Genomic DNA, 23,475 nt, shown 5'->3' with positions numbered 1-23,475 from the left:
CCCTCTCCCTTGAATGATTTCCATTCTAGCTTGTCTATCTCTGCCCATCACTGCGCAGCCCTCGCTGGAATCTTTGTAGTGCCACATCACAAGCCTGCATTTGCATGAAGTCTGGGTAGGGAAGGGGCGCAAAACAGAAGGAAGGTTGCACAGTAGTAGTGGATGTGACATGGGAGGAAGAAGGGATGAACGCTGAGAGGAGGGAAATGGTGGTTTAAAACAACAAGAAGGGTTTGAATAGACTGGAATGAGAGGAACACTGAGGGGTGCTTTACAAGAAAATTGCAAGTAGAAATAGCAGAGGTAGGTACAATACAGAAGCCAACTCCAAAAAGCTAGCACAACAAACTCTAAACTCTCTTCTTGCTGTACTCAAACCTTGTTTTAAACCACATTTTTCTCTCAATGTTCCCCTCTGCTTGCTCTACTCAAACCTTAACAGCTGCCACCCCCTTTCCCTCTCAGTTCCCCCAAATATTATTTTACTACTGTTACTATGTATTGTCTTCAATATGAAGCTCCAGATTCAATTCAGTCATTTAAAACACAGGTTATTATTAACAAGCTAGCACCCCACATACAGTAGACTTGCAGCATGTGCACATTTAACTTGTGTGATCACAGCTTTACACACTCTTGGTGGCTGGCCAGCTGACATCGCACAGATTAAAAGCTCTGTATGCACCAAGTTTTCCCCTACAGAAAGAGCTTTTGAGCTCTCAGACTTGCTTACCAGGTTCTGGGAAGGTCTCCTGATGGAGCCTCCAGAGCCTATGCTTCCCAGAGCCTGGTAAGCAAGGTGGAGAGTTTAAATGGACAATTCCAGGGTTGCTCTGACTATTAACTGCTGAAGCAGGAGGGCTGTCAAGTAAGATTGTCTTCCATAAGCACGGTTTTAACAATGAGTCTGTAAGTGACTGTGGAGGCCAATTCTGGAACCACAATTCTGGTCTACATGTAAGAAGGGTTTCAAAAAAAAGGTGGTGGTGGTGAAGGCGGCATGGATATGGGAATGAAGATGAAAATGGGTCTACAGAATAGAAGGGAGAAGCTGGGAAGATTTCTTGATTGGGTGGACAATTCAGCAAGCAGTGTCTTGTCTGGAGGAAGAGTCCCCCACTATATAGAATAAGATTGTTAAGGGTGTCATCACCATGTAGTTCACATGTCTGCTGACAGGTGGCACTGCAAACTACAGTGTAATAACAGCTCACTGACCTCCCTGCCAACTTTCCAACAGCTACACCCCAGTGCTGCTTTGCCACTGCTAACACCCACCACTTTTCTTTTCCTCACCTTCACTGGGGTGTGTGTGTGTGTGTGTGTGTTGGCGAGCTGTGCAGTAGCAGGCAGTGCTATTATACTCATTGCAATTACACAATGTGAAAGCAATTTACAGTGGTGCCCCGCAAGACGAATGCCTCGCAAGACGAAAAACTCGCTAGACGAAAGGGTTTTGCGGTTTTAGAGCTGCTTCGCAAGATGAATTTCCCTATGGGCTTGCTTCGCAAGACGAAAACGTCTTGCGTTTTTTGCAAGTTTGTTTCCTTTTTCTTAACACCGTTAATACAGTTGCGACTTGACTTCGAGGAGCAACTCATAGAACGCGGTGTGGTAGCCTTTTTTGAGGTTTTTGGTGATTTTTGAAGCTTTTCCAAAACTTTTCCGACACCGTGCTTCGCAAGATGAAAAATTCGCTAGACGAAAAAACGCGCGGAATTAATTAATTTCGTCTTGCGAGGCACCACTGTATACTGACAAAACCCAGGGTTCCCTTGACTACAGAGTTATTGGGGAAAGGAGAGAATGGAGAAGAAAACACATATTCCAACATACAGTTCCATGCTTCCCTGCAGAGACTTCTGGAGATCAAAAGGTACTATTGGCTTATCAATATATACAGCAAATAAGCAGTGTTATAGTCTCAAGTGCCAGGTCTGACTAAGACCATATCCAGAATGTGTTATGCGAATAGTTGGTTCCTCACTGACAAAATGCTAGCCTTCCCCACAGTGTTCCTCATGGAAGAACCTTAGGGTGGAAAAGGCATTATCACCAAGACAAGATATTCCCAGAAGACCCTGTGTGCAACTGGGACAAGGCATTCATATACACACAGTGCGTCTCCCAAAGCAAATATTCATTCCAGGTTTGAGATGGGTTATCTCTAAGACAGCAAAGTATCATCATGCCTGGAGACGAATGAATTTTTTTTAAAGGACTTGGCATGTGAGGTCTAGAACTATATTTAAGCTACTCATTACATTTAGGGACTGTTGATTTGTTTTTCATTTTTCCAATCTTAAATTCAGCTCATTTTCACATAAGTTCAAGATTTAAAATGTGTTCATCATGAAAATTAACCAGCATTTTAGTGCTAATTTTGCCTAACCAACACACTTGTATTCATTTCCCCCAATACATCACATCTCTGTATATTATCTTTTACTGTATATTGTTTTATCTACACTGCACAATAGTACATACATTTTTGTACACAATTAGTTGGCTGGGTAATCATATTGTAAAATTAAGAGATGTGAATTTTGAAGGATGGATGTGTGAACTCAATAAAATTTCTCCCCCATTCCTAGCTACTTTACTAGGGACAAAAGTTCAGTGCCAGGCTTCATTCACTCCAGTTTTAATATACTGTAATGCTTTGCAGGACTGAAATAATGCCACATGTCATTCAAACAGTAATATATTCACAGAAGCACAGAACATTTGATAGTTCTTCAGTAGCAGCACAGCAGGACAGGGGATGAAACAATAGAGATCTACTGTTTCTGTAGCTAACAAATCTTGTTCTACAATTAAGTAAGATCATTTCAATCTAATGCCGCTGAGGCTTTTACCCACAGCGCCACCCGCGTCCCACCAATGCCTCCAACTAGGGCACCTTAAAAAAGGAAGCCATCTGTTACTGCCAATGTAAGTTACAGAACTATCCAGAATATTGAGTTACATGCATGCCATTTACTGTTACCATAAGCTGTTCTAACTTAGTTACATCTTCATTCAGAATGCAGAACTGAAATACCACATGCATGCATGTACAAAAGTATTAAAATACTGGCAAACTGCAAGTGTCAACATTTTACTCCTAGAACTAATAAATAAATAAATCTAGGCTCTAAAACATGTCTCAATAGTCCCTAAATTTAGTGGCTTATATTCGGGCCAATAAGGTAACCAGGATTCCTCATCCTCGGCCCTCCAGATGTTTTTGGCCTACAACTCCCATGATCCCTAGCTAGAAGGACCAATGGTCAGGGATGATGGGAATTGTAGTCTCAAAACATCTGGAGGGCCGAGGTTGAGGAAGCCTGCTCTAAACAGAAAGGACAAAAGATGACATTAACTGAGGGGATGGGAAACAATGGATAAGCAAGCAGATGGGACAAGTGAAGTCAGTAGTTTATTGGTATTTGGCAGGATGAAGTAAAGCCAGGATGAACCTCACAATAATTTAGAAGAGCTATGGGGCTGAATGTACATATTTCTAGATCACAGGGAATAAATTACAAGAGATGAAGATTAAGGCAACTTTGCACTTCCCACAGCAAGCCAAATTACATGTACACAGCTATGTCCCACAGCAGATGTGTGTCTTCCATTTGTTTGCTGCAGAAAAACACCAGTATGCATGCTGTAGTTTATCTTCTCACAGTCTGCTTTTCACAGGGATTTCTAGGCTTGGGCTCAGATGAACAAGAGTGTTATCAATCTGCAGGGCAAATACTTGGCTCCCTTTTAACCATATAATCTACCTAGCTGGTCTGTTGAAGTCATGGTTCAGTTGGACAGACTCTAAAGCTCACATTGATAAGCTCCACTGAAATCAGTGGGATTCTACAATATGCACAGAGCCACTAAATATCATTTTAATAGCATGCCTGAACATACTTTGGATTCCCCGTTTATTTTCCTCTACTGCCCCCCCCCCCAGTGATGGATCAGAGCAGCCCCCACTCACAGATCAAGACTATGGTGCAAGAGGAGAGAGGGAAGAAGACTGACTGTGCTCCATCCCATTTTCCAGCTGAAAGTCTTTCTTTTTCCAAAACTATCAGAAGGATCATTTCCAGCAGGCAAGTGGCATGTGCAGGATTGAGCACTGAGCATTATTGGAAAAAAGAAGACACTATTCCAGTTCTGTAGTTTCTGCATTAGCAGAAATTTAAAATTTTTAAATTTAGCATCTCATTTTCTAGCTCTTAACTCAAGATCTTTTCTTAGATTTTGCAAGTTATGTTATGAAAAACACAGTGCTGAACATTAAATACTAAGGCTCCAGAATCAGTATTAAGGAACAGAGGTTCCTATTTCAGAAAGATATGTAAAGCTACTTAAAACATGCAAAGCTAGGTGCGTGCTTAGATATGAAGCAAGCTATGAGCCAGCAAGAGAGCTAAAGTCTTCAGAGAGCAAGCTCATGCCTCTGGCCAGACAACACATAACTGGTTACTCTAGAGACTATTCATCAGTTTCTTAGCAACCTCCCCATGAAGCAAGCCTAAGTTTATAATTTAGTTATCAGTCCTCCAACATGATCTTTCCAGTTAAAAGAAGATTTCGTATTAACAGTTTTATTCACTGAGCCAAAGGCTCAAAAACACAGGTCTAGTTTAAACCAGTGTTACAATTAAACTGTCATTTAAGTATGAACACGCGGCATACATGCAGGAAGTACGAAATTGCCGGTGCTTCACTCATTCCCTACCCTTGCTGGGAAACAAGCCCTGGTTTGGCTTAGTGTTGTGTCCAAACCAGGCTTGTGATTTATTTCGTGGAAAGCTAATATGAGACTTTGGCCAATGACGGTCTGTTTGGAGATTCAGACAAAATGCTGAACTGGATTATAGCTCGTTTCCCAGTAGCAGTTGAGTGAAGCTTCCATAATTTCAGCAGTGTGCATGAACACACTGTACATTCACATTTAAAACATAGTTAACTATGGTGTTCCAAGTGATGTTTGAATGAGGTCAGGCTATTGCCAGCACCTATACCTAGAAGCTAGTAGGTCAGTAAAAAGGTTACAGAATTTTAATGATGAATCATACTAACAGGCACCTACAAACCCTTCAAAGCTTCAAAGTACATTCCTTTAGACGAGTTCATATTCCATTTCACTATTTATTATACATGTGCATACACAAACCCCAGGATAAGCTTTAGGCATGGGTAGTAGCAACAATGCAGTGAATATTTCATGGAAATATGACTAACCGTTAATGAATTGTCAAGCGACAGTGCAGCAACCTCTTTGCCACAGCAGCTTATTGAATGAGTGATATCTCTTCATATACAAGTGTACTATCCACATATACTGTGGTTTATGGGGTTAACTGCAAGCAGCTGACCAGAATCCAGCCACATTCACACGATCCATGACTCAACAAGAGCTATTTAGTTAGACACAGTAGATTCCCAACTTGGATACTGATGGCATACATTCAAATTAGATAGTAAAATATGTCACACATGCAGTCAGAGCAATACGTGCAATCAGAACTACTACCTGCCAAGTTCCAGGACAATGCAAGATTATGGGGAGGGGGGATAGTAAGTCAGACTCTGTGGACCCCTATAGATTTCAGCTAGCTAAGAATTAGTCAGAGCCTCAAAGCATACTTCATGGTCTTAGAACAGCTCCAAAATACAACCAACAGCAGAAAACAGGGTGAACATCTTTAAAACAATTAAAGTTCCAAGTCAGCAACCAAAACAAGGCTACAGGTTGAAAGTTTCATAGCTGAGACTATGAATATTTAAGGCAGATATTTACTAAAACAGAAACCAGAGGCCTTTCTCTTGGGCATTGTCGGCCAATTGGTGTCAAAGAAAGATAGAATTTTCTTTATGTATGCTACAACAGCAGCGAGAATACTTATCGCAAAGTATTGGAAGACACAAGATCTACCCACCCTGGAAGAATGGCAGATCAAAGTGATGGACTACATGACATTGGCTGAGATGACTGGCAGAATCTGTGATCGGGGAAAAGAGACGACGGAAGAAGAGTGGAAGAAATTTAAAATATATCTTAAGGACTATTATAAACTTGATGAATGCTAGAATGTCGAGGTTTTCAGAAAGAAAGGGTTACAGTAATATAAGATTAGATTAAAGAAAAGATTAACATGACAGAGGTTGGAAAGAAATATTTGGAAGTTGCTAAAAAACTATGAACATTGGGATGCAGAAAGGGGAGGTATGGGGAAGTCCGAGAAAAGAGGTTTATGAAAAATTTTTATGAAACTATGCGTGTTCGTATGTCTTTTTATGTGTGTGTTTGTTTAAAAAACTTTGTAAAACTAATAAAAATTTTATAAAAAAAAAAGATATTTACTAAAACAAGACACTGTAATTCAGGGGACCTGCTGGTAATGTTTTCTCCATGGTCTATATAGTAAGCAAGTTGAGAGAATAAATAAAAGTGTGGAAGGCAAGTTTTATTGCATGGTGTACATTAAAAACTCTGGGGGGGACCTCTTTCATAAACCAGTGAAGTTTATAATCCTACCCATACACAGATACTTTGATACTTAATTGGCCTCTGTACATCTACTGGAGAGAGTATATTAACAACAGTTCTAATCATTAAGAAGAAGAAAGCAAACAACATTCTAAATATGAGTGGCCATTAGATTCACGTAATAGTATTCCAATTAATTATTTCTACCCGAAGCGTCTGTTACAGTAATGCGCAATGCAAAGACAAAAGTGCTCAATGAGCTTTCTACTAGAAAAGTGTCTCTAGTAACTCGTTACCGGTAATTTGCAAACAAATTATGAGTCCAGGATTACTTGCCATAACATGTGCTACTTAGAACTTCAATTTTAACTTCATCCACTATTTTGGTGCCCATTCTAATTGGATCCTGTCTTGTTTTGTGTTCTGCTATTCTAAATACTAGAGTCATTTTCCAAACTTGAGTACAGCAGACTCATAACTTGTGCAGGCATTACGTTCTGGGGCACTGAGCATAAACCCCAAACCATGTCTACTCAGAACCCTGGAACCACCCTCACGTGACCATCCCTATCTTTCTGTAGCCGACACACTGAGCAGGCCATGCCTACCAAGCAAGGCGGGAATACCCATCATGGAAAGAGCTTTTAAGCTCTCTGCCATGCATGTATTTAATATGTGAGATGTCATCTGGCCAGCCACCAAGCACATAAAGTTGCAATTGTGCAAGTTAAATGCACACAAGTTGCAGGTCTATTGAATATCACTCTTCACACATCTTCAGATCATTTTGACCCTAGTCCTCCAATTTCTTCCACCTACATGATGCTGTCTTGTACTGTAGCACACCTTTGGTCCATCTAACTCTGTACTATCTACTCTGATAGCAACTCAGGTCTCAGGAAGTTTCTCCAGCTGCATTTCCAAAATCTAGAATGTGAAAGTGTGCGTTCTTTTCATCAATTTAACCCACCTTAAATTCCCAACCAATTTTAAATCATCACTGCTTCCTGGGGGAGTGAGTTCCATAGTTTGACTAAATGCTGCATGAAGCACTTTCTTTTACATATCTCATATCTTCTAACATTGAACTTCACTGGATATCCATGAATTTTAGTGTTGTGAGAAAGGGAGACTTCTCTCTCTCTCTCTCTCTCTCTCTCTCTCTCTCTTCCTTCACTTTCTCCATGTAATGCATAATTTTATAAACTTCTATCATGTTGCCTCATATTCGCTTTTTCTCTAAACTAAAAAGTCCCAAGCACTGCAACCTTTCTTCATAATGGAGTGGCTCAATTCCCTTGATCACTTTTAGTTGCCCTTTCATATGTTGAACCTTTCCCAACTCTCCAATATCCTTTTCGAGGTGAGACGACCAGAACTGCATACAGTACTCCAAATAGAAACACACCATAAATTTGTATAATGGCATTGCAATATTGGTGCATTGGCAATCCAAAGTCAAAATTTTGCTCAGAAAAGATCCACTGAAATTATTGAACATGATTAACTGAGGTCCTTTAATTTCAATAGTAAAACATTTGTTAAATACAACCCCTTGTCTTTGCCATCAACTCAACAGGTGGCCTTTGGCAAGTCACCGATGCTCTGTTAGTGTATGCACACATGTCTATTGTTGGGATTAATAATGGCCTACCCTACAAATATATATGCACTTTTAGTTCTCTCTACTGTTTACCCCTGCCTCTGTTTCTCTGTTGCATCTATTTTTAGACTGTAACCCCCCGGGGTAGTATAATGCCTTAAGGTGGCACTACATGAACATTATATAATGCAGAACAACTCAAACTGTTGCATGGATTTAAGACATATTTATATGGTGCAGTTTAATCTATTTAATTTACAGTAGCACAAAGTAGAAGTCAGAATGTCCAACTGAACCTGCTTTGTAGATAGTGTACTTCTGTATTCACTAAACTTTGCAAAGAAAAGCAGTTAGAAATCCAAACACTGGCCATAAAGCACACCTTTGATCTTACAGGAGTGCGGACATCAGACAACTTTTTTAAAAGATGTATTATAGAGAAATCTAACCATAACCATGGCAAGGCAAGTAAAGAAGCCAGAAATATCCAAATAGGGTATGGTCAGTAAAAACATCACACAACAGAAACCCAGTGTATATAGAGAAAAGGAGGAGATCTAAAAATGCAAATATGTTAACCCACCAGAGTCTAGATTCTTCGAGAACAAAACTGATGGCAAACAGTAACTTGTAAAGATGTAAAGAATACGGGTGCTTTTTTTTTTGCCACCCAAACTCAACAGGAAGCTTCCATCATCAATTCAGCATACAAACATAATGCCACACATTCCCATGTTATTATGTTCTTGAGTTTATGCAGGAAGCGGGGCATTGACTTCCTAGCACATCTCCATTTACAGGAAATGGGCACATTTGCATAAAATGACAAGTGAAGAACCTTGGTATGAATAGTGCTGCACACACTGCCTGACTGCTCCTCCTGTTTTGTTCCTCCTTTCACACAATCAGGTGAAGAAACAAGGAAGGCAACAGCTTCATGTTATGACTCAATCCAGGAGTGTGGCTTGCTTCTTCCCAAACATGCCAGGATTGCTAACTAAGTTCTGTTACAAATCTGGCATCTTAAAGTGAAACTATCCACCAACAACCAACAACAACAACAATAATTTATACCCCGCCCATCTGGGCGGCTCCCAACAAAATATTAAAATACAGTAATTCACCAATTATTAAACGCTTCCCTAAATTGCCTTCAGATGTTTTCTAAAAGTCAGATAGTTGTTTCTTTCTTTGACATCTGATGGGAGGGTGTTCCACACGGCAGGCACCACTACCGAGAAGGCCCTCTGCCTGGTTCCCTGCAACCTCACAGTGAGGGAACCGCCAGAAGGCCCTCGGCGCTGGACCTCGGTGGATGGGTAGAACGATGGGGGTGGAGACACTCCAGGTAGACTGGGCCGAGGCTGTTTGCGTGGCAATTCCTGCCCCTCCCACAGATGGAATAAAGACACCGGACACCAGAATTATGGTTAATGGGCGAAAAATGGCCACAACTTTATTGATTACAGGTATGAGCGGTATTGGCTTTAGGCACTGGCCCTATCCCTTAACCGGGAAGGGTTAAGCACCAACAGGGGGAGCCCCCGAGATGCACATCCCTAGGCGCTCCCCGAGGGGTTACGCTCGGGAGCGCGCTTTAGGCCCTAGCCTCCATAGGTTTCAGATGAGGCGACGCCCCCCGGAGTCCTTTAATGAACTACCCTTCAAGATTTTGGGGGAGGTGATGACGTTCCTCCCCCCCCAACTCATTTGCATAACAATACCCCTGCCAATGCCTAACCGCCCAAACCAAAGGTGTTGTGACGTTTTGCTACGAGGTAGGCGAAAAAACCAAGTTGCTTCTAAAATACAGCCAATTAGCCAAATGGAAAAACTCCTACCAGGCCCCTTGCGGCGACCAGCCGAAGCACATAGCAAAGTCCAAATGCAAACCTAGAGGGTGGGTGGGTGGGAAACCGCAGCAGCTGAAGGAAAGAAAAGGGGTGAGCCAGGGCTGCCCCGACCTTAAATGCCACCTAGTAAGCCCGCCTCTGCCGCCAGCCAATTGGCTGGCCCAGTGAGTGATGAATATTGATGAGGTAGGGAATCCTTGAGTCCCGCGGGGCCCCGCGAGAGTGTAGATGGGGGCGTGAGCCCGTAACCCCCCCTCCTTATGTTGGGAGTGGCTTTAGGGTACAATCTTAGGGTACTTTTGTGAAGAGAGGAATGATCAAACTGTGCTTGTACGTAGTATATAGCCTCTTAAGGTGCATGGCTAATAATAAAAAATTCATAAGTGAAAGCTTGTAATGATATGCTGGGTGATAGATTAGGCAAAGTCTGGTGGGAAGAACTAGCTGCACAAATGTAAGATGGAGGACACCTTGCTTGCCTGTAGTACATGTGAAAAGGATCTAGCGGTCTTAGACCACAAGCTGAACATGAGTTAACAGTATGATTGCAGCGGCAAAAAAAAGCTACTGCTATTCTAGGCTGCATCAACAGAAGTCTAGTGTTATGCTCAAGGGAAGACATAGTACTGCTCTATTCTGCCTTGGACAGACCTGGAATACTGTGTCCAGTTCTAGGCGCCACAATTTAAGGAGGATATTGACAAGCTGAAACATGTACAGAGGAGGGCGACCAAAATGATCAAGTGTCAGGAAACCAAGGAACAGTTGAGGAAATTGAGTAAGTTTAGTCTGGAGAAGAGGAGACTCATATGATAGCCATCTTCAAATATCTAAAGGGCTGTCACATGGAGGATGAAACAAGCTTGTTTTCTCTTGTTCTGGAGGAAAGGACTCAAACTAATGGATTCAATTTATAAGAAAGGATATTCCAACTAAACATCAGGAAGAACTTTCCAACGGTAAGAGACAATGGAACAGCTTCCCAATAGAGGCGGTGGACTCTCCTTCATTGGAAGTCTTTAAGTAGAGGTTGGATGATAATTATGCTGAGCTTTTAGGGTCCTTGAGGGTTCCATCAGACCCCAATGAGTATCTTTCAACAAAGCAGCCATACTTTCCCCCTCCATATGTAAATATCACTAGGTGTATATGTGGACAAGAAACGTCTATTCCATGCAAGAGAAGGAGCTTCAATGAATCTAGACGTAATGTTGATGTGCCCAACAAGCAGCCACAAATCTCAACCACAAACTAGAAGCTTTGTCTTCTGAAACTGCAGATGTGCAGGACCAGCTGTTGTTTCTCTATCTGGCAAAGATACTCTACACATGCTTGAACAAGTTCCAGGATTTCTGAATTGCCTTTGACCTGCCTAGAGCAGCCAGTTTTTGTTTATTGATACTGAATAACATTAAGTGACTTTAGCAGCCGGCTCCTTATACAACTTATGCTGATTTACTCAGATTCTTTTCATTATAATTTAGTATCTTAATGTGCGTTTCCATACTTCACCTTGCTTATGTACTAATGTCTCAAATGCTCATCATCGTGACCACTGACCTTTGCTCCTTCTTTCATCATTACCAGTACCACTTTATTTTAACGTGTTGATTTTCTGCACGTACACAATCCTACCTAGATCCTATGAAGTATCTTAGTAAGGTGTTGCAAATGTCTTCATACTCTTTTGACATAATTCAGCTTATTGGTGTATGCTTTTAAAAGTTACTACATTTTTCAAAAAACCTGAGAGCAGTACAAGGATGAGGGTTAAATCTCCCCTACACGTGTCCTTCAATGAAGACGCATCAGAAGACTCCTACTTGAAATCTAGGAACAAATGGGAAACTTCAGGGAGGAAATGAAGTAACTTCTGTGATACTGGAAGCCACTATCTAAGTTCAGCAAGAGGACACAAGCATAAACACCATACTGTTCCCACTTAAAAGGATGTCACTAGTGCCCATGTTGAGAATTGCAATTTATTTAATCCCTTCCTTTGTACTCCCAATCTTTCATTCCTATGCAGAAGAGTCAATTTTCTAATTTCTAGAACTACAATATAATTTCCAATTGCCACGTTACAATGAGGAGCTGACTGCTGCAACGAAAATGAAAACTTAGGAAAAGCTCAATTATCCCTACTTATTACTGGAAGGAGAGAACGTGTTCCTATTTTGAAAAGAAGCCACCAGGCTGCTAAAGAAATTTAGATGCTTACCTAAACAACCATCACCACCACATCCATCCAGGGAAAACATGCAAATCTGTTACTTAAACATGAGCTATTACTGAAAGAGTTCTGTGTTCAGATTCACACAACTCCAGTGGATCCTCAGTTACTCCAAGCTCCAACAAGAATTTTACTACGTGGATATGACTTGCAAAAGTCATATTTATAGACCATGTGTGTCATATTCTCATAGACCTGTGGTTCTCTCATACCAAGCCCTATCCATTTGCAAAGGTTATCTCTTATTAAGTGATCTTTGGAGATGGGTCATAGAAGAGTTAGGAACATGGAGCATTCATGCTCTTTCTCTTCACTGAAATTCATTATCTTCATTCTGATGGTTCTAAACATAAATGATAATGAATATGTGATCACACAAGGTAAGTTAAAGCCTCCAGATATTTTCAGTTTCTATGCACTTTTTGGGAATCTATAAGCTGTGAAGAATACACAAATGTGAAATTATAGTCTTAAAAAGGACTCAGTTTTGCTGGTGAAATCTGCTCTGTGATGCACAGAATACAAATGTTTATCTTCTTAATTTAAGGTCTTTTCAAAGAGCTGCATTAAAAGCAGTTTAAAATTGGGGGCTAAACAGCCCTATTATCTGTTTCCCCCTTGATTTCAAATAGAATATTTAGCAGCGCTGAAGCTGAAAAAGAACCGTCAACTTTCATTTAAGAGAATTGCTAAAGTGCATAGAAACTTGACATTTGGTTCCCATGTAGTTGAGACACATTAGACAAGCATGAAGACTGAGAAATCTAGCAGTTAAAGGACTCTGAACATAAAGTTTCTCACATAGTAGAAACCCCACCAAAGCATACCCGGCACAGGGTATTTGGTGAGGAAATACCACCTATTTGAATTTTCAAGGGAGAGAGAGATTGTAGCAGCTAGAAAAAGAGGGCAATGGTTTATAGAAGATTTGAAAAGGTAGTCAGTATGCAATCATAAGATTTTGTCATCAGATAAGTAAATAGAAAAAAGGGTTCACAGCTCAGACACCCTCCAACTGGTAATAACAGCCAGGAGAAAAATACTTTAGGAATAAAAAGGGAAGAATGAATACTATACTGTATAGCAGTGCCTGTGAGCCAAATTAGACCTAGCACAGGTCCCAATCTGGCCCATAATAAAGTTTTCCCCAAACCATGTCCACCTGCCCACACTTGATGTTAAACTGAAGCTGGCAATGCAAAGGATCTTCCTTTGCAGCCATGGCTCTATCATACCCACTAAGGAAAAATGTTAATTTGGGTGACCTGTCGTCATTGTGATACCATGTGACTGATAGGTGCCCACTTGTCTAAATGACCCAAGAGAGGTGAAGGAACCTAGGGGCTGGCTGTGCAGACCCAAACTATCCTATGGCCCATTTCTATTAATTGTAATGCAATGCATCTAGAAAGACTTGTCAAAAGAGTTATTACTCATCAGAATGAATGTACAAGGCAATCATGAATGGAAGGCCAAACAGAGGTTAAGTAAAAGCCATAAAAGACAGTAAATCCAATCTTAAGATTTTATCAGGAAAGATAGCGATAATTAATATTGCTGTACACAATACCAGTGAAGCTGTTTATAGTAGTACACAGAATATTGGTCTGCTTCATTCTGCACACTGGAGAAGGTTCCCCTTTTCACCCCACCATCCTCTCTCATGTCAAACTGCCTGACAACTTGTAAAATGCTACCTCCAGCTCCCTTTGCATCTCATGATGCTGCTGGCTTGAGTCATGTGGCTTTGTTAAAACGTATCCCTTGCCCCTTAGGCACCTCTGGCTTTGTGCCCCTTCATCTTTCCTGCACTCTGTTAGCATCACGTTAACCTGAGTCAGAGGATGTGTTCTATTGTATGGATGATCTAAGAGGAATGTGCAGGCTTGAAGAAACCTGTTAAATGGAACAAGACAACAAGCTCGTTTCTGACCTTTACAAGAGTAAGCCCTGGAATTTTACAGTAGTAAAAGCCAAGTGCTCCAAGGGTTCTCTTGAGCAACCCTTTACTTGTCCTTGAAAACAATACAAATGCTGGATGTATCCCTTGCAAAAAGGGTATCTAATGATAGGGGTAATTCAAATTATTAGTGATATATCAGACCCCCTGAATTATGAACACCAACTCAAATACAGATACCGGTAATACCAAATAGAACATGCCCTTAAGATTAAGAGGTTCCTCTCAATAGGGAAGAAAGGATGTTAAAAGCCAAATTACACAAAATAAAGGATAAACAACCCTAATTAAGTGCTGGTATCAGGCAGCATGTCATTTACTGGTTGCTATAGCAACTTTTATTCTAGTGAAATTTGTGAAGATCTTGACAGCATTTTTTTTTAAAAAATGCATTCCCTAGCAATTGAGGTCCAGAAATTCCCAGAAAACTCTTTGCCTGCCAAGTACGGAACTAACATAAAAGAAGATTGCATTGTTGCCATTCAGTAAAGTTCTGTGCCAACTATGAAACCAGAAGCCATATAGCTTTCAAACTATAAGCCATTTGCAGGACCATTAACTTCACTTGAAAGGTTTGTGAAAACCAAGAAACTAAAAAGCAACTAAAGCTTTGATTTTAGATCAAGTCACATTTAAGCTACATTTAAACCATAGTAAACCAACAGTGTGGTGTTCTAAGAGCCGGTTTTAGTCATTTGCTTATCTAACAGTTTGTCCGCAGTGTTTGTATAGTAGCTAATAAAGTGTCAATTAAAGTTAAAGCTTTTCAAGCAAGAAAACTTTAAACGAAGTTTAGGGCAATGAGCATGGAAGAGCGGTAATGAAAGGACAGCTGCATATACAAACCACACCTGACTCACTCTACCAGATTTCGACAGAATGTTCCCCAAGGTAGCAGTCTAAGCACTTCTAAAGAGATCAAGACGTTTCAACAGCTAAAGGCTTTGGATTTATGACAACAGAAAAAGAGCACACCATCACCGACAGTGCAACATAAAGAATGCTTACTTATGAATTCTGCTGAATCCATGGGATTTTTTAGGATTGCAACTTAAATGAAGGAAGAAGTTAGACCCCTCAAGGATCAGTATTGAGACATGTGCTTTTAAACTTACACATAAATTATCTAAAGTTAAAGCTGTACAGCAAGGCAGCCAAGGTGCCAACAGCACCGGATTGTGCAGGACTGTAAAACAGAAATGAATTGCAAGGAGCCAGGACTGCATCTGCCATCATCCCTGACTACTGGCCCTACTCACTAGGGCTGGTAGAAGTTCTAAGCACAACACTATCTGAAGAGCTGAGAGTTAACTGTTCTAGATGCATAACTTGGGAGCCGGACCCTGATGTATTATCCCTGAAGGAAGTGTCACTTGGGAACTTATCCTTAAGTAAATCTGCATGGAATGACAGCCTCAAACATTGCAAACACCTTTCAGACATAATAAAAGCCTTTTAGTAAGTCTACCGAGTTACTCACCTACAAATATAATGGCGTCTTGCCAACTTATACCCATGTAAATTATTTTGTAGCATACCAACAGCCTGGAGGACAGGAGAAGGAAAAGAAATGGCAAGCAATCTGCCTGGGTGAATGCACTATACTTTCCACAGGTGACCAGGCAAACGGTGATTTACAAGCCAGGATTAAAATAAAAACACACATGTGCTTTAGATTAACTGCGGAGGTTTTAGCATCAGAGCCGAGGGTAGGCTCTATCCAAGCTGAAGAAAGGGAATTTTCTGTAGCTGGCTGCACCATGCAAGAATTAAATGCTGTTCTATACCACTCTGTTGACTAGACCTACAACCATAAATGTAGCACTAGTCTCTTTGAAATCAAATAGGGGTAAGATCAAAGGGAAGAAGGTATACATCAAATGTTTAGGAATAAGTGTTTCTGCAACATTATGCACAAGGAAACAAAAGATCCAAAGGCAGTTTCAATATTTCTTATTGAATTACAAAGAAGATAGGGAACAAAACTCAGAAATCATACAAGAAGTACAGTAGCTGCAATAATACACCAATTTTTCCAGACTAGTCCAAAGAATTTGGGACTCTGGTATCTAAGAGGCTGCCTGTTCTATATTCATTTATCTGCAATAGCTGTAGTCATAGTCAACACAGACCAAGGGACAAACGTAACCTTAATGGCTAAATGTTAATATAAACAAACATAAGACACAAATATGGCAATACAATAACCAGTTGAGTTAAATGCTCTAAGGAACCCCCTAAACTGCTTAATAGTGGCGATCTGCTCCTGCAAGTTCTCCAGGAATTCAACAGCACTAGGGAAAGGTATTTCCTTTTCATACCAGCATTACAGAAGGTGACGAGGCTTGTGGTGCAGCCCAAGCTTTGGAAGAGAAATCCATGCCACTTAGTGCCCACTGGAAAGCACTGCAGGAGGTGAAAGCAGACCCCATGCCTTCTGTGCAGATCAGAAAATTTGGGAAGAGGAGCAACTGGGCTTGTTTCCATTTCAGTGGGGTTGAAACAGAAGCAACATGAGCCAGCACCTCTCCTCACCTGGATCACCTTGCAAATGAGGACTCAGGTTGGGGGCTGTTGGAGATCATGAATTAGGGTTATAGTTCTGTTAAAGTCCTCAAAAATACAGAGGAGGAACAAAGTTAAGATTAGGCAAACAAGACTTATTTTCACCACTTTGAAGTATTCAGGTACAAAGACACAACACTTCTCAACAACACACTTCTCTTTCAATGCTAAATTCATCCTAGCCCCGATGAGCATGACATCCTGTGGCACCTACATAATCAAAGTGTGCAGGTGCAAGAGAATGCAAATCACTTGCTCTACAAAAAGGCTATTCTGTCTATTTCCCAGGGTGCCTTAGGCTTCCACAAAGGCCATTCAGGGATTTCTGACTTGGATCAGTTGTTGCCCACTACTGAGCTTAATCTTCAGTGGGCTATTACAGGAGAGTAATGGTGCATTCTAAGGCACAAACACAGTTAATATGTACAGGATATCAGCAAGACAACAGGTATGCTTGGGTTCTGGGATATTTCTTTAGAATGTGCAGAAAGTAACTGCAGTGCAAAGGTATTCCATAGTAGAGCTGTAGAGGTATAGCTATCTTCCCGTTTACTGCTTATGAACAGTGTGGATAGGTGGAGCTGAGACTTAGGAAGATGATCTCAGAAATTCTTAAGCTATGCCTGTCTTACAACATGATGGGACTTTGCCGAGTGGGGAATAAGAAGCTTTATCGGTGGGATTATTTGCTTCCCCCACCCCTGGCTACATGAACTCCCCCATGAAAGGCATGAGGGGTACACATTCAGTCTCTAGACCGAACTACAGCTTCTTAAAATTTGTAAGGGCACGTATGGCACACAGTGCATTTGGCAATTCTACTAATGTAGCAGGCAACCTAACAGGTTTTCATCACATTCACCAAACCGTATTCAACAGAATAGAACTGCTATGACGAATACCATCTATTTTGGTTTATTAGAAACTGCAATACTCCTGGCAATGGAAGCGCTATCCCATATAAAGACCTGGATTTCCCACTAATTTGAAAACTGTACTCTTTGTTTTTAGCAATAATTGTGAAGATTCTGAATCGCTTTCTGTATCCTCTGCTGACAATATCAAGGCCAACCACAAGTCTTATTCAACAAGATACCCTTTAAAGAGAATGACTATGGCAATCAGACTAGCAATCCATAAAATGAATACCAGCAACAAATATTTGGGTAGGAGACGGATATCGGATGCGCTGCTCTCAATCAGCTCCACTGCATGTTTATCCAGAGGACTGCTACAAGACTGAGCAAGTTACTACATACACTCTGCTGAATACAGAAGGTGGCATGGCCTGTACTTGTTAGCGCTGAAACGACTCAACACACAATCCTTTCTTCAGATTTCTAAGCTCAGAGCCCGGCCCCTAACAAACAGCATTACTACTGGAATTTATATACCATCTTTCTTTTCAAGGGTGATATGATAGCCATGTTCAAATATATAAAAGGATGTCACATAGAGGAGGGAGAAAGGTTGTTTTCTGCTGCTCCAGAGAAGCGGACAGGGAGCAATGGATCCAAAGTAAACTATAAAGCCACTTGCAAAAATACAGCCACCCATAATTAAGATGCATAATAATGAGCATGTACAAGATACACAGTAAAACAACTTCATCAAAACTATAAAACATCCATCATTAAAACATATAATATGCCCATTAAAAGTTTAACCATTAAAACAGAAATTAGAACTATTAGAACACAGCTTGCCATCAAGTTTCTTCCACAACACTTAGTTGCCTAACTCCCACCCCCAGAGTCCGCAAAGCAAATTCTCTAAGTAACAGAACATACTTCTATCTAGAAGCATGAAAAAGATGTGTTCCAATATATACAAAACCATTGACCAGTCTGTCTTTGGGAGCTGGGCTTACTGCTAACAGTATGTACTATAAGAGTCCAGAGGAATCCATTCCAGAGCTCTTCTAAAGATCAACCAACATGTTTTAGACAACTTCTTTTCGTAGCACACAGGACACACCTTGTTCTATTACCTGCTATTGTGGAGTTGCGATGTCATCCCGTGGACACAGCAAGAGAAGACCAAACTACATGTCTACCAGTATTTCCATAGGTCTATTTGACTGACACATGTGCACACCAGCTGATGAGAAATGGACTATCACACAGCTGTTGAGAGGCTGAAAATGGCAATTAAAAAAACCCATACAGTTGCTGTGTACTTGATACGCACACTTTTTTGGGAAGACATAGTAAAACTCCGAGTCACACATGAACGTTTACTTATATTTTAGCCCCACTTTCCTTCAATCATGGAACCCAAGGTTGTGTAAATGTGGTATTGAGCAGATCCAAACCCTCATGAGCTTTCACATGGTCTGCCCATTTAGACCAGGTCGAGATTTAAAAAGGAACAAAATTTTATAAACACAAAATAAAGTATGCCAAACTTCAACCTCCAAAACTCTGGTAATTTAATGGCCAAAACGCCAAAGTTCATCGGATAAGAATAACCTCTCTTAATCACACATCGTGGCAATAATAGCAGCTGTTGGACTTGAGGATGTTTTCTGTCAGTCACAGGCCTCTGACAGGAAGAAACTGGGGTGTTTTTCTCTCCCCCCCCCCCGGCTGTGTGCATATGGATAAACTTAGAAGCAGATTCAATCCGGGCTTAAGATTCATAAAAGAGAGACCTGTAGCCTCAGACAAATTTTCAGGTGGCATCCTCCACCTGCCACCCAACATCTGAAGAAAGCGAGCTGCTCGCCGTCGTTTCGGACACAATTCACTCTGCACTTGCTCAGAGACTTGCATGTGACTAACCCACAGGGACGAACATCCTTAAGTCAGTCAGTAGCGTGTCAATGTCAACAGATTCACCCCAAGTTTACATCTGTAGGCCACCACACTGTGCCATGACTGCCTCACTAGGCGTGCGCCTCTCTGGTTGCTCCTATAAAAATAAATAAATCAGAAGGCAGGGGCAGTTGCATGTGGTTTTCATGTGGTTTTGGGCACGGAGGGATGCATTCTGAAAAGACCCCAAGTTGAGAAGAGGTGCCTTGCTCTCTCTCCACAGAATTCCTCCCTCAGAGAAGTGCGCCCTACTGCCACGACGCGCACTACTTGAACCCAGAGCCTGGGAGGGAGGGAGGGGCTGGCGGCTCCCTCTCGCGCCCTCCCCGCTCCAACGGTCGCTGCCGAGGCGCGCGCCAGGCGGGCGAGCCTTTCCCGCCCCGCCCCCGCCCTCCCCGCCAGGTCTGGTCCCAGGAGCCAAGCCGCTCGCGCCCTAAGCGAGCAGCAGCACGCGCGCCCCGCGCTTCCCCGTAGCCCGCGGCTAAAGCGCAGCTGCTTTGCACTGCGAAACCGCCGCCGCCTCTTTCCACGCCCTGCCGGCACACTTCTCTCCACACACACACGCACCCCCGCCCTATGTTCTCTAGGCATTGCACTGAGAGCGGGATGGTGTTGTGCACTTTATATATGCATGTATTCTATGTAATTGAACGGCACGAGCGCAAGGCTAGCCGCACGCGCCCCCTGCTGGAGAAGGTACCATTTCATTTTATTTTTATTTTGCAAATACACGCCCCATTTTGGGGGGGGGGACAGCGGGCGGGAATTGCTTACAGCATTCCCCCCCCTTTTTAAAAGAAAACAAAAATAATCAACGGGTTCGCAGCAGCAGCGCCTTGTGCCCCCAAACACCCAAGGGTATGGATCAAAGCCCGTGCAAGCCAAGCAGCACCTTCGCATCTACAGTACCCCCCCTCTCAGCCTCGGCCCCTCACACCTGGATCTTGCAAAGCGCGGGGAGGAGGCTGTCACGCAACGCACTTCCTCCTCCCCGCCGCTCGCAGTTGCTCCTATGAGGAGCAGGCACGCCCCTATGAGGAGATGCCTCTGGGTGTGCCCTTTCCCAGGTTTTTTTTATTAGGCAAAATCGCCCCCCCCCCACTTTCCATGCAACACGCTGCTAGGAGTTCATTATCCCCAACACCTGGGGCTCCCTGGAAAAAAATCTCTACTGCCCGATTCCCCCGCCCCCAGTAAATAACCAGCCATTTGCACCACCAGCTGCCACATCCTTGCAGATCCGCGCGGTGCAAGTCACTTGTCTGCTACTGTCTGTCGCTGCTCTGAGGAAGCCCTCCTGCAAATCCATAATATAAGCCTAGCGGCATCGGGGCTGCTCTCTCTCTCCCCCCACCCCAAGAAACAAACAACCGCTCCTCGTTTCTCCTTTCCGGGGGAGCAGCGGAGAGAAAACGATCAGTGCGCGCCTCTCGTCTGTCATTTAGAATAAAACGCCTCGCATTTTCCAAGCAATGAACCGCGATTCAAGTTGAGCCAGTCCCTGCCTGCACTTCGCATAAAACCACAGAGGGCGGAAGGAAAAGCACCTCAAGTTACAGAACTGCAGCTAGCCACAAAGGGAAGGTCATCCAAATAATTCTCCCCCCCCACACACACCATTCAGCGCATAGCCTATATACCGTGCACAAAACCACTTATGCCTATTGCTTAATGATGAGCAAATCTCCACACGCGCGCACATATATATATATATATACATATACTGTGTCTTTTTTAAAAAAGGAAAGTTGACCTACCGGCCACGCAAACTGAAAAGGGATAGCAATCCTGCCCATGTCGTGACTTTTCCCCTGATGAAAATTGCGGTTGTTGAGATAAAAAGTATTTCCACCGAGAACAGGAGTAGATCCGGAGCCGTAGCTGCATGCTCCAGTGGTCGTGATTTTGGCTTGATACTCCTTTAAGCAGACTTTCACGTAAGTGTCGCACTCGTCCCGCGCGCAGTCCGGGTTCTGGGGCTTTTTCATGCCATCACAACACTCCCCATTCAACAATTCTCCGTTTACATTCTTCACCGAGTTAATCTGCAGCTCGAAATAGCCCGTGGACTGGGACACCTAAAAATAAGGGAGAGGGAAGGAAGGGGAGGGGGGGGGGTGACAGACACATACAACCTCATTACTACAGTGTCTTGGGAAGAAAAAGTGCGCGGAGATTTACAAGCCAGCAGCCACTCCGGAGTTTCCTACGGCAAAGCAAGGCTTCCCGAAAAACTATTATAACTAGACGGTGCTATTAAAAGATGAGATCGAGAGCTATTGGGGGACGACGACGACAGGGTGCCGCAATTCCGGCTAGCTGTGGCAATAGAGAGAGGGGAAATATTCACAAGCCGTGCAAGGGAACTGCAGAATGTTCCCATTTGCAACTGAAATAAGCAACTCCCAAATAAAATGATTTGGGATTCATACAGACGTAAGGGAGACCAGCCGAGATATGCAAACCGGTTTTGTTTTCTGTTTAACAAAAAAAAAAAAAAAAAAGCAAGCGTTCCGCGGGTGGGCAGATTATAAATCATAATTGGAGGAGAGAGAAGAGGAGCGAAATTCTCCATGCAAACATTGCACACGGCAACTTTGCCTGCGCTCTTCCAAAGCAAACACGCCGGCTTGGAAGCGACGCGTTTGGAAAGGGAGGCTGGCCGAGATCTGCAGCAGAAGCCACGCTCTCCTCTCTCTCCTCTTCCCCTTAAGCGAGATCGGGCTTAAGTTTCGCAAAAAGGGTGCGCTCCAGATTGCCACTCTCTTAGGGGGGGGGGGAATATTATCCAAAAGGCAATCCCCGCTGCAACACAGGCGGCTGAAGAAGAAAGGTAAGGCGGGCGCTGCGATAAAGATCTTCTCTGCCCCCTTTCCCGCTGTTCCCTTTTATTTGCAAGACAGCAACCCCCCCCCCCAAAAAAAAATAGAGACCGCGTTGTTTTACCTGCACCCATAAAGTTAGGAGCAGCCACAGCCTAAGCGCCGCCGCGAGGAGAACCCAGTGCCGCCTGCCAGAATCCAGCATGCCTGCTACCCCGAGCTGAACGCCGTCGATCAGGGAAGACAATCCATCGACCGGCCGCTGCTCGGAGCATCGGCGGCGGGAAGGGCAGCAGGGCGGGCGCCGCGCGCAAGGTGGAGAGCTCCGGCCGGAGCCTGCAGATCGCCGCCGCTCCTTATCGCCAAAGCCCCGGGCTGACGGACGAGGCAGGGCAGATCCTGGCGGGCGCCTGGCGCGCTCCTGCAGCCGCAGCGGCAGCCAGAGGGAAGCGCGGGTCCGCCGGCAGCTCAGCCTCGCCACTGCGCTCGCTCCTCTGTGCGCCTCTGCTGCGCGAACAGCCAACAAGTAGGTGCCGGAGTGACAGCTTCATTGCCCATTAGACGGCGCCGCCACGGCCTTCATATTCATGAGGGGGAAGGGCCCGGGGAGGAGGAGGAGGAGGAGGCGGCGGGCGGGTGTGGCCATGCGGCTCCCGAAAGGGCTGGGCTAGCGAGCGAGCGGCAAGGCCGGGCCAAGGCGGGGACGCCGGAGCGTGCGCGCTTCCCAGCGAGCCGTCGGAGGCGCCGCAGCCGCCGACCTGCCGCTCGCCGTGCGCCCCGCGGCGGGCTGTTGCGCAAGCCACTTGTTGCGCGTGGGCCGGGCCCGACCCAGCACGTGCGCGGCTGCACGGGGGTGCGGATCGGGCGTGTGCCTTCTTGCGCCCGGCACGTCGGCTCGCGCCGCCGCCCGCGAACTAGGGAGCAAGAAGGGAAAGGGGCTGCCCTCTCTCTTTTTTTCTCATTTCTCGCGCGTGCAGGTAGAGCCTTTCGCGCTGATGGTTGCGTGGCGCGCGCAACGCGATCCTAAGCTTCTTTATACCTAACAAGGTGCCGTGGTCCCTTCGTTCACTCTAATATTTGTGCTGGCTGGGCCGCCCCCCCTCAAAAAAGTTGATGGGCATCGCGATTCAAATGGCATGTTT

General features: G+C 43.6%; 1 protein-coding gene across 2 annotated transcripts in view; it reads right to left on the bottom strand.

Annotated features, from left to right (window-relative positions):
- The window catches only part of JAG2 (jagged canonical Notch ligand 2), a 95,644-nt gene extending 72,835 nt beyond the window's left edge, over window positions 1–22,809 (bottom strand). Inside the window, exons 1-2 of one of the 2 annotated variants that reach the window (XM_082216713.1) lie at window positions 22,458–22,809; window positions 21,269–21,589 (exon numbers count right to left, since the gene is read on the bottom strand). In XM_082216713.1, the coding sequence (XP_082072839.1) occupies window positions 21,269–21,589; window positions 22,458–22,538 (402 nt within the window). In that variant the 5' untranslated portion in view covers window positions 22,539–22,809. The remainder of the gene's footprint in view (window positions 1–21,268; window positions 21,590–22,457) is intronic. The other variant, XM_082216714.1, reaches the window with a different exon arrangement.
- Window positions 22,810–23,475: the final 666 nt, after the last annotated feature.

This window comes from Podarcis vaucheri (assembly GCF_965113315.1).
Source record: "Podarcis vaucheri genome assembly, chromosome: 1".
In the NCBI taxonomy this organism is placed as follows: domain Eukaryota; kingdom Metazoa; phylum Chordata; class Lepidosauria; order Squamata; family Lacertidae; genus Podarcis; species Podarcis vaucheri.
The sequence above is the reverse complement of the archived record's forward strand: the minus strand, read 5'-3'. Positions and strand labels throughout refer to the sequence as shown.